At 38.1% G+C, this 25,390-nt stretch overlaps 1 protein-coding gene and 1 long non-coding RNA gene across 25 annotated transcripts in view; one reads left to right on the plus strand and one right to left on the minus strand.

Moving 5' to 3' along the window:
- Window positions 1-25,390, minus strand: part of DLG2 (discs large MAGUK scaffold protein 2) — an 847,901-nt gene that overhangs the window by 50,748 nt on the left and 771,763 nt on the right. For all 24 annotated transcript variants that reach the window (XM_032678105.1, XM_032678098.1, XM_032678102.1 and 21 more), the window contains one exon: window positions 139-315. In XM_032678105.1, coding sequence (XP_032533996.1) covers window positions 139-315 — 177 coding nt within the window. The remainder of the gene's footprint in view (window positions 1-138; window positions 316-25,390) is intronic.
- On the plus strand, window positions 20,941-25,252 carry LOC116782060. The gene is made up of 3 exons (XR_004355111.1): window positions 20,941-20,951; window positions 21,279-21,284; window positions 25,143-25,252. It is a non-coding gene; the product is annotated as an uncharacterized LOC116782060 (long non-coding RNA).

Genomic DNA, 25,390 nt, shown 5'->3' on the forward strand with positions numbered 1-25,390 from the left:
CCAACTCTTGAAATAACTGTGGCATTTTCCTCAACTTTCTCCAGACTTTTAGTAGATTGATGCACACTGTCTTTGGAAAAAAAATTAAATATTTTAACATAATGACCAAGGATGTAAAAAGAAAGAGGCAGCACTCACCTCCTCTTGCTGGGTATAACTCCCATTTCCTCACTGTCTCCCTCCAGAGTGACCCTCCTCGCCTGCCACCATTCATCATCTGAGGCGTTGATGACATGAAGGATGTCCCCATACTTAAAACTGAGTCCTTGGCTTGGGAGGCCACTGTCTTTGCTCTTGTCATAGTCAAACATGGCTCTGTGAAAGGAAATAAAGATATGAAGACAGGTGATTATATCAGTCTTGGAAACATTTACTCTGAAGAACTAATCATATTTTATGTTACAGCTAACCCTTGCTTCTTTCCAAAAAGTCCCTCTTGTCAACTTGCCAACAGCCACGTGTGGCTGTTGAGCTTGGTTTTTTTTTCAGACTTTCTTTTGGTCAGACAGGGGTTGTCTGGCAGGCAGGGGTGCATTGGGAGGACTAAACATGAGGGACCAAACCTATGCTCAGTGTAATGCATTTCCTTAGGTGAATGGATGCATACATCTTAGCATCTAGATCAGACTGGAAATGAGCTTTCAAAGGGAATCTCTTGATTATTCCCACTCACAGTGCTTTGGTTGATGTCCTGGGGCTGTGTTGGGTTGCCAACGTATTTCTAAAATTTGAAACTAAACAGATAGATACCCTGACTAGAGTAGTGCTAGTCTGACATACACCCCCGAAATGCACCTAGGGTGCAGACAGCACTACAGATTTCACTCCCTGTATTCAGTTCCCTGGTAGTACAGCACCTGCTCAAGCAGCCCTAGCTCTTTTCTTCAATGCTGAAGATGTTTTCCACCGGTTTGAAGTGGACCTCCACCTTGGGTATGCCTATACAAAAAAGCCTCATGTATAGGACATGTATGTGAACGTAGGATGTATATCTAAATCCAGGGACTCCATAAGCACAAACTGAAAGCCAGCTTTAAGGTACCTGGGTATCAGACTGTGTCTGGGCATAGTTCAGCATGAATTTGCTGCCTAAGTGTTTAACCTAGATCCTGGGAAAGACTTTCAGCCTGCCCTGAGCTCCATATTACCAAGTTACAGTGATACCAACTCTGAGCCTCATCCAGTCCTATGCACGGCACCTACACCAGCAGTCTTCAGGGTACATGTACCCCAGTTTCTCAGGGGAAGACCCTGCACATGAATCCCAGCAAGACTGCAAATGAGTGCAGGTCACTCATTGGAGTTACCTAGCTAAAAATCCAGATCTTGATTTCTTACATGAAAAAATACTTGGAAATACTTTTCCTCTATGTGAAATACTGTTTAAAGATCATGCCTGTCAAGAACTGATATTTATTTCCTATAGGGAAAAAGATATGATTATAAACCTGGCTACAGAAATGTTAGATCAGTAAAATCCCAATGTGTCTGATAATTCCTACTCTTTTATTGTCAGAAATAAAACTGTGGCAATCTCTTCACTGGTACACACTTCTTTGAGAAGGATTTGATGTAATTAATTGTTGTGCATTGTAGTGTAATTGCAAAGAATGATTATAGCATCTTTGTGGGTAGATTTAAAACACTCAAGGCTACCTCTCACAATAAGGAGAACTTTGAAAGAAGTTATGACTATAAAAGAGTTGTGACTATGCACTCAAAATAATTTAAAACTCTCATAAACACTCATTCTGCATGAAAAGTATGATTCAGTAGGAAGAAAAATGCTACTGAAATATGTCTTCTTTTAAAGAGTTTACAGTCTTGTACTAACATCTTCAAAAATGCCCAGATAATTCTCTTCTCTAAGGATAAAGGCTGCTGAATTTTACATAATCCATAAGCTTAGATATGCTTGTGCCTTCCTTGGTAAATGTTCTTGGAATGCATGTAACCTTTGGAAAAAAATGATGGCTTAGCAGTGGAACAGTTTCTTTAAAAACTTGGCTATAACTTACTAAATATTTACATTCATAAAGGATTCTTATCAGTATCAGTCATCTACTGCTTCTCAGACACAGCTTTCTGTGAGGACATTTGCTGAAGAACCTTATATATCCAGTTAAGTATCATTAGACACCTCTGCTTAACCAATTAATGATACCTGACCTCTGGAAAATGGCAGTGCATACACAAACAGGCAAACAATGTATCACCTTGTTGGTGTTGCCCTTTTCAGCATGCCATCGTCAGAATTTTACCATTGTATTGAACAGTCACTGTCTTAAAAATTCACGGAATAATTGTGTACCTTGCCATGGAAGCCTATCAACCTCTCAAAACCCCTAACCACAAAGTTGGCAGCTGTGCTGATTGCTGGGCAGATGTCATATAATCCTGATTCCAGGAACAATTAAATTACCCAAAATGAAGGACAGTATCTTCTGTTGCAGATAATAAGCAAGACTGCCATATCCCAGGTGTAAAACACCTGCCATACCGGAAATGCTCTGTATTTGTTGAGTTCTGAGACTGAGCTTGTGTTTCAAAAGCTAAGTAGTAGAAAGAAAGTAGGACAATGTTCTTTGTCCTTGAACAGACATTTGCACTTCAGAGCCCACTTGCTAACTTAAAATCAGACTGCCATCATGCTAGCTGATGTTATTGACGAATGCAGATGGCAATGTTTGCCACTGACTTGCCTTGATTGGAGTAATCATGTGCAATGCTAATTAAAATGAGATTTTAGATCTCAGACAAGAGAACTTTTGAGCATACTTTTCACTGAAAGAAAGATTTTGTGGCTGATGCTCTACAGACGTTGATTACTCCATTAGCAAATGAAAATGACATGAGAGCTGACTTCAGTGCTCTTTCCTAAACATTTCAAATTAAGAGCCAGGTCTAAGCTGGTAACACAGCCGTATTTTTGCCTACAACTTTGATAACATTTCTGGCTTTGTAAAACATACTTCTGCAAGTTGGTTGCTGGCCCAACTATAAAGCAAATGGAGGTCCTCACTCTAGGCACCGTTATATGCATGTAGAAGTGAACATGACTACCTTGGGCAATAGGGAGACCTGGAAATTCTCATCCTCACCACCTCAGGCTGCAAGTGCAATTTGAATCTCTACATGTCCAATTGCAAAATCCAGTTTAAGAGGCTGGCGTGTCATTTCTAATTTTCTACCTGATGAACAGCACCCAGTTCTGTTTGTGCTCAGTCTTGCAGATGTATATAAAAATAACACCTCTGCATGTGTTGAGTGTCAGCTGACGTGATACAAAATTAATGCAGCCAGACCTCTTGTTTGGTGAAGGAACTGGGCAGGGCAGACAGAAAAAGATGCCTTTTTTTGCTTTGCCCTTTCATGTTTTTAGATGACATCCAAGTCTTACAGGATACTATGCTGCATTCTGCAAGCACTGAAACTTTCATCAAAGAGTCAAACTCAGCCCTCAGCAAAGTCTATTTGCTCTATGCAAGCTTCTTTACCCAGATAACATACTAAAGTATACATACATACAATCAGATAACATACCTGGCATACCTGCCATGCCATGGGTGTTATTGGTGGAAAGGTTAAAAAATAGTGGCATCTTTGCTAAATATTGTGCATTAAGGAGAGGACATAAGCAACCCAATCCAGTAAGAAAGACACATTTGCAAAGAGCAACCATCACTCCTCTCTGAGAGATGAGCACCGTATTTTCCTTTCAGTTAGAGAAGGACCAGAAAAATAGTCTTCCAAAATGAGATGTCTAATAGTGTGGCAGAATAGACCCACTCTGATAAAACCTAAAATCCATTCAAGTTATAATGCAACCTATCGTGCAAGATCAAATGCTGAACCCAGGGTGTTGTCTTGGTTTTAGTTATACTAAAACCATCCTGGTTCATCAGACTTCAAAAACATACCCTGCTTTTTTGAAGTCTGATTTGACAGATAAGCTGATAGCTGGCCTGTAAATGTGTGACTAGCAGTCAATCACTTTATACTATAAAAGTCCAGTCCTCTTTCATACAGTCAGGTTCTTCTGACGTAACCCTTCTTGGAGTGTATGTGTGGTGATTTCTCCCTTGGGTGGGGGATGCCCCCCAAGGTTACTCCTCAAGATTGAGAGACAGAGATCTCCCCATGAGCATTGGTATTGGTGAGTTACATCAGATACCTAATAACTATTTCTTTTTGCTAGCTTTAATATAACTGTTTCAATAATTGCTTTGTTACAGTGGGTCAAAAATGGTTCTATTACACCTCTGTAAATCCTTAAACTATTGACATAATCTGAGGCTAAGATTGGATGCAGCCTCGCCTAGACTCCTCTCTCAGAAGGAGTTTAGAAAGCCAGGCAGTCCTTTCTGGATCTCGTGACTCAACAGTAGAGTTTTTCAATAAATTTTTTCTAAACCTTCCACTCCCACCCGTAACAAATAGAAATGGCAGTGTTATTCAAACCAGCCAGAGGATTTAACCCATGAAGACATGTCACAGTGCTCCCTCTGTGACGAATTAGAGGTGTCTCCACAGAATGTAAGCACAACAGTGCAGATACTGGAGAGCCTGCTCAGCAGAGCTAATGAGATTTCTGAACTTGCTAATATAACTATACAATTTCATATGGCTGAGTCTGCTTATTCATAGGTTGCTTGGGCAGTTCTCCAAGGCACTGAGCTGTAACTCATGTTTAGTGTCTTTTACTACAGTATTAAAGAATAATAATCTCAATGACCTTTCAACTTTCTAATGGCATTTATTTGACAGCCTTGAACACTAACAGTTTCTTTCTTTTCCTCTACAACTCATAAAAGTGCATCTTAAAGCACATCTTTGTGTGCATCTTTGTCTTTCAGGTGTCCTTCATGCTCAGTTAGCTGCTTGTGTACACTGTTCAGACTTTTTTGGATTATATAGGACAGAACCCAGAACTCTACAAGGCTTTCTCTGTGGCAGTAAGGCTCTTCTTTCCAAGTCAGCTGATTAAGTCTACTTTTGAATTGGGATACTCAATTTTTAATAATGAAGAGAATCAGTTTGAATTATTTATCTTCCATTCTAGAGCTGTCATCAATGTTATGACCACACCAGCATCAGAAAAACTCCTGTTCACTCTCTTCTAGACAGTGTACTTCACAAACAGGACTCGGGGTTACACAAGATGGATAACAGATTTTGAGGTTACAAATACAGTAAACACAGTGATTACTATGAGATGTGAATAAAATACTGAAATAGGGAACAGAGCTTGCTACTAACTAGTTAAACAGATGTAGTGAAATCATGATTTGGCCATCTTAGCTTCCTTATTAGAAAAACAGCAATAGGAGTTGGTGTGATTATCAAAGGCATAAGGTATATGCACCAAATTTCCATTAACACACTAAAAAATTTTTTTCCTCAGTTCCCAGTTTTTGCATGAGTTTTGGGAAATCTGTTTAATATCTGTACAATATTTTGAAAGTGAAAAGTGCCATTCAAGTGCTAAGTATTGTTGCTGTGTTCTTGGCAAAAGCCTCCTGCTTGTAGAAAATGAAGAAATACAGTCCTGAGAAGTGAAGCAGAGGTGCAAACATTTAGAACAAGCTGGATGTGGCAAATATTTAGGATTATGTGAGTCTTGCTTCCCTGACATTACTCCAGACTTCAGAAGTGATCATTACACTAGGCTAATCCCAGCAGTAATTTGGGCAGAACCTAACAGGTTTTATTTTTGTGCTTGAGTGCTTCTTAATAATTTTTAGGAAGCCACATCAGCGTAAAACATGAAGCAAGCATTTCACAACAGCATTCAAATTCATTGCTCCGAAATTGTTTGGAATTAAATTACTACCATTGCCAAGCTGTAATATACTGCCCAACATGCAGGGAGGTGTCTACATGGCAGTGAAGACTACTAAAACAGGGTCATCTTTTTTATTTTTTCCACTTAGCATATCTCAGCATTTGAGGTATGTCCAAAAGCATATGTGCAGTAAATTTTTATTTCTAATGACACCTATTCTTGCAGCTAGAGTAATAAATGTTTGACATAGGAGAAAATATATCAGCTTTAACATAATAGAAAATCAATTCATTGTGCAATCCCATATATTGCAACCTATTGACACCCACAATGTCTACATTGTTACCAGCATTTGTAACATGAAAAATAGGGTACAGAAAGACTAAGTGATTTTCCTAAGCCTGAAAAGGGAATTTAACAGAGAAACCTCTTAGCTTCCTCAGATAATGCTGTAAATACCATTGTAAGTTAGTAGTCTTCATAATCTTCCTGACAAGGCAAGGGATATTAATGCATTTAGAGTACAGCAATATATTTTGTTGAATGCTCCTCTGTGTTCAGTACAAAACCCCAAAATTTTCCTCTCCCATATCACTGTAGTATGGCTGTAATTTGATACAGTTCAGGTGCTGCGTGGCAGCTTTATTTGCATCTCTGAAATTATTTTCTTCTTCTTCTGGCACAGATGGGAGTTTGTACATAAATTTACAGACTGTTCTTTGTCATTCACTTGATTATGAAATGACAACAACATTTAGCAAGAGAGATCTTCAGCTTCTGTAAATAGTCCTAACTCTTCTGTGATCTGCCAGTATATCTGTATGTGCATCACTTAAGGTTATTACTCTCTTCTCTGAAAATTTCTTTAACAGAGATTCTCATATATCAGGCTTTACAGCATCATCATAAGGGAGATATATTTTATTTTCCTTCTTCACCACATCTATCCTAAACCCTGCCCTATTTTTTTACAGATGGGGAAATCAGGTGTACAGAGGTTTAATCATTTGCCTGGTTTTAGATAGTAATTCAGCATTGTAGTCAGAATCAGATCCCAAGTTTCATAGCTGTCTTTGCTGCACTCTCAGTAATAGATTTATTTCCACCCACTTGCGGGCTCATCTAGAAGAAAAAAATTAGAAGAAAATGAAAGAAATACTAATGTAATTCATTGCTATAGCTACGACAGGGAGCACAGTGGCTCTCTGATGGAAGAATCCACTGCAACACAATTAAGATTCTTTTAAAAGGGTTAAGTTTTCACATAGTGGCATGTCAATAAAGACTTTCAGCATCTCCTCCCAACTTTGTTTCCATCTGGAGAAGCTGGACAGGTAAATCCTACATGTACAGCTTACAAAAAAGGTTGCTCTCTCCTTGGATGATGTGGGAAGATCTGAGATGCTCCTTGCTGTGACTGGAGGCTGCTGGAATAGCCCTTGTGTGCAGGATGATTCTGTCATACACTGTCACTCTGCTGAAAGAGTGGGAGGGGAACTGCTTGGAAGAACAGCTTTTATTGGGAGTATACTACAACAATGTAATTTTAACAAAAAATGTCTGAATGTTTGACCTATCACTCATAGATACCGTGATTCCTGATTTTTCTTTGCTTTTTTTTCTCTTTTATTTTTTTTTCCTTTCTTCTTTTTTTTTTTTCCTCCTATCTTAATGGTGTTGTGACTCTTTACAAAGCTGATTCCCTCAACCTTAGTAACTGAAGTCAGGCTGAGAGGGACAGTGTTAGCAGCATCTGTGTTACGAAAATCAGTCATACCAGGGCACTGTGACACGGTCGCCATGTTACGTTTTGACATTACCACAGTTCAGGGATCATTCTCAGCAACAGTTTGAAAGCACCTCCCTTTCAAGGTGGAGAAAAGGACTGATCCAGCTGTGAGGTCCCCACCAGAAGGATGTGGACCTGTCCAAGTGAGTCCAGAGGAGGCCATGAAGATGATCAGAGGTCTGGAACACCTCTCCTATGAAGACAGGCTGAGAGAGTTGGGTTTGTTCAGCCTGAAGAAGAGAAGGCTCCAAGGACAACTTATCATGATCTTTTAGTACTTAAAGGGGTCTACAGGAGAGTTGGAGAGGGACTTTTTACAAGGTCATGTAAAGACAGGACAAGGAGTAATGCCTCTAAATTAGAAAAAGAGTAGGTTTGGGTTCTGAGCCATGGGGGATGATCCCAGTCATGTACAGTTTAGCGTGTTAGCTTAGCTGCTCCTAAGCCACCTCCAGTACAGCAAATCCTATTGCACATTGGCATTCAAGCCTTTTCCATTTGCTACCATTTTATTTCTTTATTTCATTCAGCAGTTTCTCCATTCAGTCCAAGTAATTCTTTATTCTTTTCCTCCTAGTGGGAATTTGGCAGAGAGTTATGTCATGGACCTCAATGTAAAAAGAATTGGAGACAGCAGCATTAGCTACAGAAAAATTTCACTAAGAAGGGGGAAATATTTTGTTTGTGGTGTTTACATCAGGAAAGAGGACTGCTATTTGCCCTTGGGCAATATTTTGCTCATTTTGCATATCCGATCATGATGCTTAATATCAGCTCTTATGAGCCATTACCTATGTTTGATGATGAGCTTTTTTGGGTCTTTAGCAAGTGCTCATATTCTGTGCAGGAAATGGGTTCTACTGAACTGAAAAATTTAAGTTATTTTCAGAAATATCAACCAGTATATTGCACTTTCATGGGCTTGTTACACACAGCATATAATGTTCTGTGTTAAAGGCAAAATATCTGAGAGTGATCAAGGACTGACAGCTTTAGTCTTTGAGTTGTGGACATCGATAGAACTCATACTACTCCCAGGTTTGCCTGGCCTTAACCCTTCCAGCAGGAACTCTAAGGTGGCTTAAGAAAGTGAAGTTCTTTCATGTTTTCTCTTGGGCTTGCAGAAAGGAAATTCTTTTCAGGGAACACCCACTTTTTGTTTCTTTGGCATTTTACAGGGCACAAAAGGGCCAAATGGAATTCCCCTTCTGCTTGCAAACATCTGAAATCAGTATCAAGCTGTGAGCATGTGCCTTGACCTTATCATAATTTATTGATGAGGAATATCTGGCCTCCTATTTCATCTGTGATAAACGCAGAAGCTTTTAGATACATCTGCATTGAATTCAATGTAGCCCAGATGTGCAGATCTGAGGTTTGCTTTAAAACAAGGAGACTGCCTTGGGTCAGAACACTTATTAGATTTAACCTTAGGTGTTTTGACAAACTCCAGAGAAGATTTGTAGTAGCAGCTTGATTCTGGAAGGCTTTTTCAGCACCCCTGAATTTGTGTGTGAAATTTCACAATAAAATCCCAAACTTGGGAGTGGGATTTAAATTTCACACCAAACTGAAAAACTTCGGCAGGGTTTGTACTTAGTTGTTTTTTCTAAAGAAATGAAATAATTTCTGACTGCCCTTGCCCTGGCCTATGCATCATGCATCAAAATGATGTGAAATTTGTGTTATTCTTGGGTTTTGTTTTTTTTTCCTGCCCATACAAAGTGAAGCTGCTGCTTGACTGCATCTCTGGTTTCTCTCTCAGGCATCTGTGCAGTTTCTCAGCACAGATGTCTATGTTGTGACATTTAAGATTATCCATATCCAGAAAGGATATGTGACTGGATGTCAAATCAGGGATACTTTAAACTATCGGGTAATTCCACTGAAATTGCAACCTGCGGGTTGCGTGTATTGACACGGGAGACAAAAAGTCATTCTCTCTCCTAGTAACATGTTCTGTCTGAGAACATTCATTTAGGGACTTTTTCCCCCAGGGAAAAATAAAATAAGATAAAAAAATAATAAAACATATAAAATAAAATAAAATAAAATAAGGTGTTTCTTTTAAAGACAATGAAACTGAAAGGGAAAATTATGATTCTGCTAGGACAGCCTGTAGCCACCCCCATATCTCCTTGCACCCAAATGTATCTTCCTACTACTGTAGAATACACTGTAAAAGAGCACTGAATTTATATTTTTTAAAGCAACTGATCTGCAGTAGTTCTAAATATTACAATAGAACTCAAGGATCTGCTTTGGGTCATGGGGTTTTTTAGGTAGTTGTCTCAGATACCTTGTAGCTTGCAATGGCTTTCTCTTAGACTTAATCATGACCCATATCTGTTAGCAACTTTTAAAATTCCATTTTGACCAGTCTGCCCACAGAATTCCTTGTGCTTCCACTGCTTTATACTTAAGAAAGAAATTTTCAGCACACAAAAAGTACCCCACTGATAACATAATTATTACTACCGACCACATATATGATGCTTTCTCTTTTTTTTTTGGACAAGGATATTAGACATCTGGAGAACTTACTATGGAAAAATGCTCCACATTTATGATTTGTACAGTTTGAAGATAATGGAAACAAAAAGTCATAAGAAACGGATTAAGCACTATGCCTCTAGTACTCAAAAACACCACATCAGTCAAATTTCAGACAACTGTGCCAGCTATGTTATGTTATGTTAGTTATGTTTTGTTATGTTATTTTTTTTCCCCCTAGAAATCAACAAGTAGCACTGGAGCTTTGCCAGTCTGAATATTCTTACTTACTTTTGTTGTAAGAGGTGAGGAACTCTACAGACTTTCCTAGCATGAAGGTGCTATTTTATTCATATCATAAGAAATCTGTTTATACACTCCAATCATTAGAAATTGATATTGGAAAAGAGTTTGTTCTCTAGCTATGAAAAAGTGTAGACAAGCAAAACTAGGAGAAAGTATTAACCAGGTAGAACATTGGCTGCTCTCTCTTTGATGAAAAAGGGCATTATAGAAAAGTCAAGATATTTGTTTGCAATAGTTCCTTCTTATTAATAGTTTTTGCTTGGCCTTGAATTCTGTCTGTTGACAGTGAAAGAGTCAGAATTCAGATTTCCATTGTTATTGTGTCAGCTGAGTAGGTTCTGCTGAGATAATGAGATGCTCTATGTATATGGGAACTACACTGCGGAAAATCACTGAAAATTATGGAAATTAATTGTCCTACCTAATGTGGAGAAATGTACTAAATCCATAAACTCTGCTGGATGCAACTGTGACAAATCATAGAAACTTTTTGTCTCTAGGTCAAAACTCGAGGAACTCATTAAAGGTTCACTCAATCAGTGGGAGGTTGCCTATAGAGTGAGTCCTTTGTGTTTTAGCATAGACTTCAACTGGAAGCAATGCAATTAATTTTTGGCTTTAACTTTGTCTCTTTAAAAGGGTGATTTTTGAAGAGTGATTTTGCAAAAATCCAAATGCTATTGAAGTCCGAAGATGAATTTTTATGGTGCAAAGGTCAGGTGTCTCTATATAACCTCTGCTTCATGAGGCCAAACATGAAATCTCTGAAGATGTCAGATTTACAAGGTGGAACTCTACAAAAATCAATGCCACAGGCTTGAAGCTGCACTCGGCTGAAATCTTCTAAACTGTAATGCAAATAGCAGAGAAAGTTTGCCTGGAAGAGCAGCAGCTGTGAGAAGAGATGTACTGTTTGGTCAACCAATTCTGTGGATTCCTTGAGCTCTTATTTGTCAACCCTTACTTGTCATAAAGAGGTTTATCTCAAGTTTTACTCTGTGACAAGGTTGATTGTTTTCCTAGTAGATTATATTTTCTATAAACCTCCATCTTCTGGAGTCAAATGAATAATTCAACATCAGTTTTCACTAGTGTCTGCTTCTCAACAGAGAAAAGCTTAAAAATAAGATGCCAGAATATTCAAAAGCAGAAACAAACAAAAATGATAAATTAAAATAATGGTCTTTGGTGTCACTTCGTCAGTGCCAAAACAATGTGATTGTTACTTCTTCTTATTATTGTCTAGATTTGGTGGTTTCACTGCGTGTGGTTGTCAATCCTCTTTAGAAATGTACTTTGAAGATAAAAGTGCTTATTGACCATTATTACCCAAAACATTTAACAGCAGCAATATGTATTTTAATATTTCTGAAACAAAGCTGCAAGAAGATGATACTAAAATTCTTAGCTTCTCTCCTTTAAATAGAAAATTAAGCCCACGCTGCACTGAGCTCCTTGCAGCTTGTCATTCCCTCCATTGCATTATCCACACTCTCCTTCTCTGGGAGCCCTGGCTCACATGTGCTCAAAAGCAGGATTAAGGCTAACATCAGAAGTTCCTGCATCCCATTTTTAAAGGTAAATTAGGCACATCTGAGAGTAGGTTTTGTTGGCTTTCAATGAAGATTAGATTTTGAATTGCTAAGTCGCTTTGAAAACCTTACCCTAAGCAGCTTTAAGACTGACAGAATTTGCCTTAAGCTGCTCTGAGGCTGACAAGATGAAGGTACTGGTGCAGTAACAAAAGCATGTTGATTGCTTACTCTTGGATGGTCTAGGAGCTAGGATAAGCCTGGAGCTAGGATAAGTTTCTACCATGAATGAAGCTAAGAGTTTTGATGGTGTTGTCCATAATGATAGTCCCTCAGTCTGTGTGTAATTCCCAATTTAAGCAAGGGCACTAAGAAACAGAACTGGGACATTTCCTTTTACTATCTTCATTTGAAATGGGTCTCATGGCAATAAAAAGCCTAAAAATAATTCTTCCAGGAAAACCAGACTGTTCTTCTCCCTCCTCCTACCATTAAAAATTTTTACCTATACTAGCTTAAGTTTACCCTGATTTTAAGACATCCTGTAGAAAAAAAATTACCATGAACCCCTACTTCTACTGAGTAAATAATTTTAGATGGGAAATATTTATTAAAAGCCATGTCCTTAAGTTTAGGCAAAGTAATAATAGCAGTATCTTGATCCTAAGATATCAGGATCCTAAAAGAAATTTTCTTTAGCATTCCAGCAATCTGGCCAATTTCAAGCAGATTAGATTTACTTAGACCTATCTGTGCCATAACACATTGTACATAATAGAAAATAATTAATGGATGCAGTTGCTTTTCTAATATTACTCCTAGGTAAATAATTTCTATAAAGTTATTTTAAAGAAATTAATTGCACATTTCAGGATGTAAAAGTCAGTTTGAAACCTCATACAACACTATCATTTCCTAAGCCTGAATCAAATGATTTTGTCATACCAGAAGCTGAAACGTGACACTCTTTAATGTTAGATTTGTGTGTACAGGAAATACAAGACTGAGGAAAAAATGATAAAAACCTAGTTTATGTCTCTGACAGCTATAAACAAATAGTAATTCCCTCACTGGCTTATAGGTTATGCTGTCATCTTTCTGCTGTTTTTTAAAAACATTGAATAATGCCCTCTACGAAACAGTTTTGTAGCTTGAAAAGTTGTAGAAGAGATCAGTTTAACAGGTATTTGTGTGTCATGTTCACCATGGGCTGATACAAAAATGTCCTCATTTTATTTTACTTGCTGGCCTTGATGAGGTATTTGATGAGGCTTCCTTGAGAGCTGGTCCATGCCCCAAACCTGTCAATGTTTAAGAGGCATTTGTTCAATGCCTTTGACAACATGCTTTATGTTCAATCCTGAATTGGTCAGGCAGTTGGACTAGATGGTCTTTGCAGGTCCTTTCCAAATTAAATATTTTCTTCCTTTCCTTCCATTCCACTTTGGGGGAAGAAAAAGCTCTATAAGAACAAGAAGCCTTGTCCTTAACAAGGAAGATGCATGAGGTCAACTCTTGTTTTGACTGCAGGAAGGAGGAGCATACCCACTCCCCCAAGACAGAAATCCATAGAAAGCATGACAAGAACTTTTCTGAAAATCTAGTCCTTGATAAAACAAGCCATGTAGGAATAAGGAATTGTGTTGGACCACATTCACATTTGCATTACTTGGGGATCAGTTCGTCATCAGTGGAGCTCCTCTGAACATGTGGAAGAGGGCAGAATCTCACTGGGGAAAGTCAGCCTTGGTGCAGGCAGTGCAGAGGTTCTGAAATTTTAGGAGATACTAGAAATTCACCTGGATAAGGTCCTGAGCAACCTGAAGTAATTTTGAAGGTGACCATGCTTTGAGAGAGGGGTTGGAAATACACCAGAATGATCTTCTTTAAACTAAATTACCTATGATAATATATATTCAGAAGGACTGAAGTATAAAATATGTTCAGACACAGGAATTTAGACCATATTTATCACTTTTGGACAGTTCAAGAATTTTTAATATATATTCTGTATAAGATGACAGTCCGACTTTGGTGTCTGAGAGACAGCCTTTTTGTAGGGGGTAAAAATATTTCTCTTTGCTTAAAAGTGCCTTGATGTAGGTAGCTGAGGATGGTACAGAGGCTGTGTAAAATTTCAGGTGATGTTCTTCAAAATCATACACTGACACTAAAGAAATCTCGAAAGCATTCTAGCCATGTTAAAGCTGTACCTCACCATGGCTGACAAGGGTATACTGTAGTGATTTGGGAACTACAGTGTGTTGAGTAGCTGAGCCATCTTTGGGCAGTGTAGGCACTGCCGATGTAGCTGTGGGCTTACAGTAGGGAGGGCATTCTTTTGTTCATAATTTGGGAAGACAAATTAGCTGCAATGCAGATAATATTAGAGGAATCTAAACATCCTAGACAGAATAGGAGACAGCTAGGTACCTACGGGAAAAGAATAATTCTGAGCATTTACATTAGATGAGAAAAACAGGCTGATATACATGGTGTGAACATTTCTCTAATTCAATGTCCTGTTTCTCTAATTGTTAAATAAAAATATTTGAGTATTGTGAAGTGCTCAGAGAGTATGGTGAAGTGGCCAAATAAATGCCTGTGATGGATAAATTTAACATAAAGGGTGAAATGGTTTTGATTTCAATAGATGGAAGAATCTATTGAAGCTACACATTTTGTCAGAAAAGCCTGAAGTATAAATTACACTGTTATTTAGCATTTGCTTATACAACAACTGTGCTATTAAAATGAATTGAGTTTTACAGAATAGGACCTGAAATAAGTTCTTTTTTCTTTTTCTTCTGATATCCCAGGGAGTCATGGAAAAACAAACAAGCAAGAAAGAGAACAAACAAATGGCTGTGACTGGTTTTTCTTTCACTCGATGTGTACGAGATTGTTTGAAATATTAATCAACAAGTTTTTTTGCCTGGACCAATTCTTAGAATTTTAATATTTCATAACCTCATTTGCAAGCTGTAGAAACTTTGTATTAGTTCACTTCCAACACGGAAACAGCAATGGAATTTAATACATTGATTTAGGGGCTGAGTAAGGATGCTCTCTTTGAAGAAGGTTATGGTGAACAGCAAGGAGAGGATCAGACCATATGTGCCTGGTTCCTATATGTTCCCTAAACATCTGCTAATTGGTGTCACAGAAAGGACACTTGTCACAGAAAAGACACTTGGCTAGATGCACCTTTCTTCTGAGCCAGGGTAGTTGCAAAACAAAATTGATGTCACTTTTATAGAAGACAATAGGTATAGAAGGTGTGAAACTGAAATAGTCTGGCATGACTTGCATTAGTGCCGACAGGTGAAAGGATATGGAAAATGGTCGGTGTTTAGAACACTAATAAAACAATACATATAGAAAAAAAATCAAACACTTGAAATATCTGCAGGTGACAAAATATGAAAATGTGTGGCTTAAGGAGAATCAGGTTTGAAATCTTTATTTTGCTGACAGGTTTCTCTGCATGTAGGTGATGACTCTCACCAGTTAATTGGGCTGGGGAGAGCGATTCCCGGCGTGAAGGATGCTGCCCAGGCAGTCCATTGACTGCCAGACATCTCAGGGAACTGGGGAAACTCATAGAGGATTGGGAGGCACAATTACTGTGGAGGCTGGGGAGTTTTCATATATGTGTCAATGTTATATCAAATAAATTTTGACCGGGGCAACCCTTGTGTCTCCTTGACTGAGGGTGATGTGTGATGATTAGTACTACTTCAGCAACGAGAAAGCTGCTACAGCATATAAAGTGCTGTGTTGCATTGAACAGCAATAAATAGTGTAAATAGGAGTTTCAAATCACCTTTGCGAATCTGCCTTAACTCTGTAGATCGACCACAGCGCTTGGTTTCCAGGTGTGTGATCTTTATATTACTTGACTTAATCAATATCCAAACATTTTTCATATGTTCAGCTCTACCATTTCTACCTCTGGCCTTATACGATCAAACTCCATTTGGTTGATTAACATAATTTCCAATTAGCAGCGCCAATGCCATATTTTAAATAATTTTCCTTCAGTGTCTGTCTCATTAGCTGAGAATTTCCCATCAAACATTATCTAAGGAAATATCTGTTTCTTCAGCAAAGTTGGAAAGGTTTCTTTTCCATAGCTATGATGTTTCCCTACAGTTTTGTCAGTAAGCTCTGTAAAGTGGACCAAGTTAGTGGTAAGGCTCTGAACGGAGTGATTTGTGTTGTGATGAACAACTTTCATTTTTTTATGTAAAAAAGCAAATCAGTACAAGATACAATATGATGAAATCAATGTGAATTTAAAAACACCTTAAAAATAGACTGTATGAAACTTGATTTATCTTCAAAGGTTCCTCTGCTTTATGATCTCGAAAATTTGTATCTTAAAATCATTTTCTGAACTTAAGAGTAAGAGTTTCTATTTCTTTAAATAGAAGATATAGGCACTATTTTTACCTGAGAGGCATTTAAACCGTCATTGCAGCATGCGATTGCCTCTGAGGGATAATTTCAAAAAATCTCCCTAGTAGCAGGGCCACTTTTGAAAATCTTTGTATCTCCCACAGCTGTAGCAGTAATTTACTGCCACTAACTGCAGTTCCATTGCAGTACAGGTCTTTAGTTAGATGAGTTGAGATTTTTCATTTTCTTGATTTGTTTTTAAGAATTTGCATTAATGTTTCTCCTTTTACGCAAGGATGAGGGGTCTCCTGCATGCTGCAGTGGAGATGTCTGTACTTTCAGCTAATCTCCAGTACGAGCCTATGCCTGAGGCAAAGCTCACTCACTGTTCAGAGAGCAGCAGACCCTGGGACAGACATGGCTCTGTGTTGACATGCTCTGCAAGGACGCAGAGGAGTGGATGTGCCACCTCAAATCCTTTCACAACCAAGGTGCAAAACAGAACACAGAAAGGCTGTCCTGGCCTTGAGACATTATTGTTAGCACCTTTGGCATACTCTTCTACCTCCTCAAATGCTTGTTGGCAGCTCATGTAAGACCAGCCTGAAGGTCTTGCTAGAGCAAGAGGCAGGCATGAAAAAAAGCCTGGCAGCAAGGTGTGCCTTTCAGCTCTGAATCACAGAGACCAACAGCAGCTGGAGCTTCAGACACATCTCTTCTAGCTTTTTTGATTGGCTACTGTAGGTATCCCAGCACTCAGTGTACTTGCTGCCATGAATCCAGTCTCTGGCATCAAATTCATCTCTCCCTTTCAAGCTGATACATTTTTATCAGCACAATCAGTTCTTGGGAGTTCTGTTCTCAAAGCTAGAGACATTTTTGAGGAACTGCAAACCTGAGTGTTTCATTACTCAGCTTCCTTTACCAAGTATCTGTCTCTCTGGGACCTCGCCTCTCTCTTTATAAAGTAAGAATAGATGGCATTTCCCTGCCATGAAGGAGGATAGCTACAGTAAGGATTGTGCAGCATTCAGAAACTAAATACCAATTACACAGGGCATTGGGGTGTAATAAGAAAGCTGAGGAAAGAAAAGGCCATAGCAATAAAGCTAAATGAATTATTTACAATCAAGTACAGAATGTGTTTAAGGATGAACCCACAGAAGAGCCTTTCAGACCTGTCAAGTTGATGGAGCCATCTGCACTTGATGTGTCAGTAGACAAAGTTTAATAACAAATCAATAAAATGAATAGTAATAAATTGCCAGGATGAGATGAATGACTCAAACATGTGGAAGTGGAAAATATTGAGCCAGTTTTTTAAAGGGAGACAACAAATAAATTAAATCTGACTTGAGTAACAGGTAGATCTACTTAACTTCCTTATGAGTATTAAAGTCATGGACCAGAAATATCACCTGGATTTCCAGAAATCTTTCAACAGTCTTCCTTACATAAAATGTCAAGAAAATGTATAGTGGTCTAGGAATTAATGATTAGTAAATGTTTAAAGGATAGGAAAAAAGGGTTATCAAAGATGGTTTTATTTTCACAACAGAGTAATTCCCAAAAGTGATCTAGAAAGGGTTATGAAAAATGAGGCAATAATATTTACTGGAGACACTGAAGTATCAAGGGTGAAAAACCCAAAAATTGACTCAGAAGACTTGTAAAAGGATTTTAAAATGTCCAGTGACTGGATTATAAAACACTTGATGACGCACCTGGCAATGTGTGCTTGCAGCCCAGAAAGCCAATCCTGGCCTGCATCGCAAGAAGTGTGAACAGAAGGTTGAGGGAGGTGATTCTGTCCCTCTACTCTGCTCTGGTGAGACCTGACCTGGAGTACTGCTTCCAGATATGGGGTCCCCAACTTAAGAAGGACAAAGATCTGTTGCAGCAAGTCCAGAGGAGGAGATGAAAATGATCAGAAGGCTGGAGCACCTCTCCAATGAAAACAGGCTGAGAGAGTTGGGCTTGCTCAGCGTTGCTCAGCCTGGAGAAGAAAAGGCTTCAAGAAGACCTCATTGTGGCCTTTCAATACTTGCAAGGGTCTTATAAGAAAGGTGGGGACAGATCATTTGGCAGGGTCTGTTGCAATAGGACAAGGGGTAATGGTTCTAATCTGAATGAGGGAAGTTTGAGATTGGAAGAAATTTTTTATGATAAGGGTGGTGAGACACTGGAACAGGTTACCCACATTAGGCAGGTTGGATGTGTCTTTGAGCAACCTGTTCTAGTGGAAAGCATCCCTATCCATGTCAGAGGGGTTGGAACAAGAGGATCTTTAAGGTCCCTTCCAGCCCATTCTATGATTCTAGAGAATTCAATGGGAATAAATGCAAAGGGAAGCATGGGGAATATTTGTCCTTAGTAAATCTACATACTGATATACACTAGCTAAGCAAATAGTCTCAGGGAAGATGTGCTGGAAACCCTGAGCATTTTTCCTAGGAAAACATGAATTCAATACTTGGCAGTAATGAAAAAGGCAAATTTGTAAACACAATTTAAGGAAATGAATAAAGAACCCAAGATAAATAATTGTTATTATACAACAATACAGACATTCACACAACTTTACAGACAGTCCCGACCCTTTCATCCCAAAAAGGACCCGGAAAAGGCAGAGAAGGAGTAGAGACATCAATAAGGGCAATTTTCTCAAAAAATAGACTATACAGACTGAACCTCCTCAACTTTAAAAGAGATGATCAAGAAAAGAGTATAACAAAATCAATAAAATAATGAATATCGGGAAAGAGGGAATAGAGAACACTTGTTCACTGTTCTCACTATACAAGAAATGGAGGGAATTGTAATTGTAATTTTTCCACTAATAGATAATATACAGTATGCAATTAACCAGTAGGAGTTGTGGACTCTGAATTTAAATGGGCCGAAAAGATATTCCAAGGAAGAGAAAAATCCATCAAGAGCTCTTTTAACTTGAGTTTAGTGGTCATGTTCACTTTCACACATTCACCCAACACCACTGGGGCTTGGGTTTGATCTGTACAGTAGTCTTTTGGCTTGTGACAACCTGCATGAAAGACAACTTTCATGTTTATGCCCTGCCATATTTGTTGAATCAACTAAGCAATTCAACCTGAAACCCCATCTGTACATATGTCATACAGCTGCCCATTAACAGCTGGGATCCACTCCTAGGGACAGCAATTTTCTTCAGTCATTCTCTATATCTCTGTTTCTTCACCTCGTCCTTCCTTCAGAGAAAGCTTAGTGATGTGAAAAACCCTAGCTGAGAGGTGGATATGACTATTTTTATCAAAACACTTCTTTCATATAACGTCCTTCTCTTTTTCTTTCTTCTGATGGTTAGGTTTGAAAAGATGGTGCATTTAATTTTTATTTGAAAGTCTTGGCACAGTTACTAAGAATTTTAAATCAAAGCAACTTAAATGATTTTATTAAATATTATTTTGAGTAATCTTTTGGTTTTCCACTATCAAGTAGTGTTGCATGGTTAACAACCTCATCTAGTTGAAGATGTCCCTGCTCATTGCAGGGGGATGGGACTAGATGACCTTTAAAGGTCCTTTCCAACTCAAACTATTCTGTGATTCTATGATTACACTTAATATAAGGATAGAAAACACTTCACAGATTTAAGAGCACAAAATATTCCTGAAAACACAAATCTTGCTAACTCATTGTTTCAATGCAAAACTAAACTTTGTTTGTTACAGAATTTTATTGGTACAAGGCTCAATGCATACAAGATTTAAAAAAACCCTACCTAAATATGTTAAAGTTTACAAGATTGTGGATGCATGCACATCTTTCTTACCTAGCACAGTAATATTAGGTTTTTAACCAAACTGTTGAATACACCTAATGTCCATATTTTTGCAGTTGAATACATCTAATGTCTTCTTGCAGTTAATTCAAGTATTCCTCATTTTTAGAGAAAATCTCCCACTACAAAACCAGGTCCTTTTGCCTTTGGCTAAATATATGAATAGAAGGGAAATTTCTTATAAACTGTTTCTCCAAATTTATTAAAAATGTTTAATTTTTAGGGAAAATAAACTATTATAATTGGATGTTAAATAAATGCTGCAGCAACAACGTCTAAAGAAATGTTTAAGGAATATTTTTCTCTGCTCACCCTTCATAATAAACTAAATAAGGGAAATATCATCCTAATGTTCATGAAAAAAATGACTTGGAGAAAAAAAGATGCCACGTATGCCCTAAAGATATCTTTGTTCTTGTCTCTTGCTAAATGATTGACAAGGTAAAAAATGAAGTAATTAACTTCTAACTGACAGAAAACAGTAACATGGGTCTGTAATGATGGCACCCGCGAGTGGCATAGTGTCCTACTTATCTGCATTTTAAAGCAACAGCTGCTGGGTCTCTTGCAATGTGTGCAGAATTTTAAAGAGAAGTAAGATTAGAAACAACAGTGCATCTTCACTATAAATGTCATGAAATTGATCCTCACAAGACACAGATTGAACAGAATGTGTTGGACATATGTGAAATAATTATATTGAGGGGAAAAAAGGCAGCTTGTAACACTTGACATCTATGTAAAAATACCCTGACGTTTCTGAATCAACATAACCCAGATGTACGGTTTCACTGTCTACCAAATTTCCTCTAGACTGAGATATTTGTCTTGAAGATCTTCTTTAGGAACAATTCCTAAAATAAATTAATTATAAAAGGGTGGAGAGGCCTTATTATTAGACTGCATTTACACAGACATATTTACACCAGAGAGCGCTCAGTATTGACAACTAGTTTGCAACCTCGCTGTCCAAGGTTAATCCCTCGTGCACACACCATCCACACAGTTTAGCACTGGGCTCAGAGCTGCTTTGAGCCTATGTCATTTCCTATGGCCCTGAGAAATGATTAGTTGATGACTGGGATATTCTTCCTCTGCAAAGTGGCTAAAGCAATGTATACAGTGTGATACAGTTTTACAGCATGACACCAGAATAGTGTTACATGTCCCAAACAAGTAGCACGAGGGTGTATGGGAACCTCCTAAAGTCCATGAGACTGAGCCATGCCAAGGGATCCAGACCTGGGGATGTCATATCCATGCTGCCCAAAGAAATCTCCAAAGTGAACTGTCGTAAAAACAAGTTATCTACATTTGACCTTGAAGGAAACTAATTAGTTTGCTCCAAAAGAGAGTCTGGGAGTAAATGAGCAATGTAGCGTGAGTGGGTACAAAGTGGCCTGCTAGATTATCTGGCTTACATAGTCATACCCAAAGAATTGTGCCACAGAAACATATTTCTAGAAATAATATAATTTTGTTGGTAAGGTGAGACCATATCTAAGATGTCATATTGCAGCAGCTGAAAATCCTATTTTGGAGTGAAATGAATTCATAACTAGAATGTGGCTCCAAAATTAACTATGATATTTTCTTTACTAATCATTGATATTATCTTTGAAATGGCCTGCTAGTTTAAGGGCTTCTTTGAGAGAAAATGGCAGCTCTGAGATCTCTACAGCAATGTAAAATTCCAGGCTGGCATGTGATTTGTTTTAGCTGTAGCTATGACTGTGATTGTAATTGCCTTGGACTTTTTTGATGATCACTATTCAGAAAGCTTCAGAAGATCCTGAAAATCAAGACCATTTATAATCTTACTCTTTTAATAGTGACTTGAAGTACAGTAAGGTAAAAGGGTACTGAATGCAGTCGATGATAAAACTTTCTGGAGACTGATAGGTTACTCAAAGCTGAAAATAAGATTCAGATTGATAATTTTTAATGCCTAAAATGAACATAGATGGATTTAAGCACCAGAGCCGTACTGCAAAATTCAGAGTTCTGCTCCCTTCAGTAGACTGAGTATTTTAGACTACATTTGCTCTCCCAAATTTATGAGAAACATTTAAGGAATTCACATTTAAAGCCAGCAGATATCCAGACTGCATTTAAAGCTTATTTTATATATTTAAATCTTACTATGCTTTGAATAGGTCTGACAAACACTAACAAAAGTGAATGCAGAAACACTATAATAGGAAAGGCCATTCACATTCAAAAACACAGATATGATGCTTATCTTTTTCTAGTAGTCTATTGGTTAGACACTTATTTGAGTATGAGAAATTCAATATTTTGCCGCACCACTTCCTGAGGAAGTGGGAGATATAAATGCAGTTTCCTTAGCACACTGAAGGGATTCAAAGCTAGAACTCTCTCATCTTCAAAAAATGCCCTAACCATGTTGCCATTTATGGAAAGGACATTTTTCACCCTTTCTCTTGAAAAAGCAGTGTGACTGAGGGGTCAGAAAAGTTAAAGTTTAGGAGAAAGAACTTTGTGATGACCCTTCAGCTGAGGAATGCTGTTCCTGGATTGAGAATGAGCTGTCCTGATTGTCATCAGTGATTCCGCATTGGCTTTGACTAAAACAGCAATAATGTGGGGAAAATGGATATGCCCCTGCCAGAGTGTTTTGCAAAATCTGAGGAACATCATCATCACCACCACCTCTTCCTCCTTACATTTTAAACAAAACTGCTGTTCAATAAAGTGCCTATCCTCACTTGTACAACTTTGGCCTCAAATTCCTGAAGAGTCGGTACCTAATACAGAGACTGAAGCCAGGCTTTTAGCAAGATTGAGAATTCAGATATATTCTAGCATTTAGTTTTTCCTGTAAACTAAATCCAGGGGAGCATGATTGAACCCAATCCACCCCTAAGGTGCTGCTGTGCTCTCTGTAAAAGAGCTCCATTGAGAATGCATTTGGCCAAACTCCCTGCTTAGCACAGCAAGACTGAATTCTTTATTCAACACTTGCATCTACTGTACATAGAATTTACGTAACTAAGTTAGGCACCTTGGATCACCCTCTATGGGCCATGTATTATGAGATGTTGAGATGCCAAAGCTGGGCTTTTGTAGCTCATAAAGTGGCCTGAAAGTTGAGTGCACTTCTATCAACTCTATAAGTAATATTTGAATCAGTTATGCTCACTGTCTCCACATCCTCACCCTGCTGCCTGAGGATTGCTTACGTCAACAACCACCTTGGAAAATGCTTTCAGCAAAGTCAGTTCCAAGTTCCTCTGCCCATCAATCAGCAACAATGTTTTTATACATACTGCTAACTCCTCTACTTGAACGAAGAATTCTGTTCTCCTTGAGTGACATTGAAAGCTATTCAGTATGGAGAATGGTGGTTCAAGGTTTGACCTGTTTTGTATTGGCTTGAGGGAGAACAAGAGTGTGCCATGTTGCTGAATGGCAACATCAATTCCTTAAACACTGTGCAGTGAGATCAATGAAAATAAATCAACACATCACTTTAAAAATGGTGTCATCGAAAGAGGTTTCATAGTTCTTTCCCTTAAGAAAAAAAGGGGTAAAGAACAGTACTTGCTGCAAACACGATGAACCAAGTACTGGGAAAGTCCTAAAAAAAAGCATTAGCCTCATTCGCAGACTGTCACCAAATGGCATTATCTAAAAGCTGACTTATTTTGCTCCCTGTCATTAAGAGGAGCTGCTCATCCCTGAGTTTTACAAAACAAAACCTAGAGGTTTACCAAATAAAACAAGATTATCTCTTGCCTACAGAGCATAAGGAAAATTATGAGAATAGGCTTTAAAATAAGGTAGGAGTGATGTGACAGCAGTGAAAAGATTTGTATTACTAAAAAGGTCTAGGAGAGCCTGAAAAAAACAGAACACTAAAACATGGGGACTATCACACTACCGTGCCTTGCTGCAATTTAAGCATTTCTTCATCTCCAGTTAACATGAATCTAAAAGAAATGCTGCTGAAACAGCATGATTTGTATGTCGTATTAGGTGTAGAAATACGTTTTCAAGTAGTTAAAATTAATCTGTTTTTCTCATCACACGTAATTATGGAGGGTGATTTGTTTGAGAAGAAGACAGACCAGAATAAGAAGGTATTCATAATGGTTTAATTATGTTTTAGCTGATGTCTTATGAAATTTGAGAAACTGGCCAGATCATTGAATGGATGAGAATTTATTGTGATGCTCTTTTATATCAAAGTGAATTGTGATGTTAATAAACTGAGCAGAATTCTTACAACACTACAATCCATCATTGATAAAGGTGTACTGTTTCAATTACCATTTATTTGCATATTGATGCAAGGGCCTGAACAGAGTAATCCTTTACAAGAGTGTAATCCCATTCTTTCTGAAACTCAGAAAGCACTGAATCGAAATCAAACTAGAAAAATTCATTTGAAAGACATAACTGGACTGCAAGAGTGGAAATGTATATCAATACTATTTCAAAACTCTGCCCTGGGAAGAAGTACTGAGTAGTGGAGTCTCACTAATTTGCTTCTCACTCAACCCCCCCAAAATAATAGATGGCTATAAATATAATCACAGTGAACATCTTCTAGGTTTGTACATTTCAGCCTGTGTCCCAGACAGCCAAAATCCCATCCCCTTCACTCTCAGTTCCACACAACGCAAAAGCATGGCTGTGAAGGATGTGAAATGGAATGACTGTAGCTGTGGCACGAAAGTAATAAAGAGCTGAAAAGCGCGACTGATGAGGTCTTAGATAATTGATTAATGAGCAAGTTGCCTGTAGTTCATCAAAGAACTAATGGAAATTTACACAAGATGCCTTCAGTATACTATGGAGAAGGATGTGGAGACCTGGAACCACCCAAATACAACATTAAAGAGACAGATAGAGCAAGAATAGAATGGAGTGATATTAATAATTTCAGCTCATATGTATATTTCATGTATGTTAACCAATTAGAGCATAAAAAATGACATGATGGAAAATATCTTGCAGAAGAGGGAAATGGTAGAATCACTATTCAAAAAGTATGTAGATGTGGTGCTCGGGGATATGGTTTAGTGGTGGTCCTGGCAGTGCTGCATTAATGGTTGCACAGAATGATCTTAGAGGTCTTTTCCAACCTTAATGATTCTATGATTTAATTTATAGAGAACAGATAAAATATGAGCAAAAGAAAGATGGAACTTGGACTTTTCAAGAAATTAGAGTTACTGGGCAGATACTACTGTGTGATGCTTGATCACCGGCACACCATGTTATATGCAAAAATGGAG

Source organism: Chiroxiphia lanceolata, chromosome 2 (assembly GCF_009829145.1).
Source record: "Chiroxiphia lanceolata isolate bChiLan1 chromosome 2, bChiLan1.pri, whole genome shotgun sequence".
Classification (NCBI taxonomy): domain Eukaryota; kingdom Metazoa; phylum Chordata; class Aves; order Passeriformes; family Pipridae; genus Chiroxiphia; species Chiroxiphia lanceolata.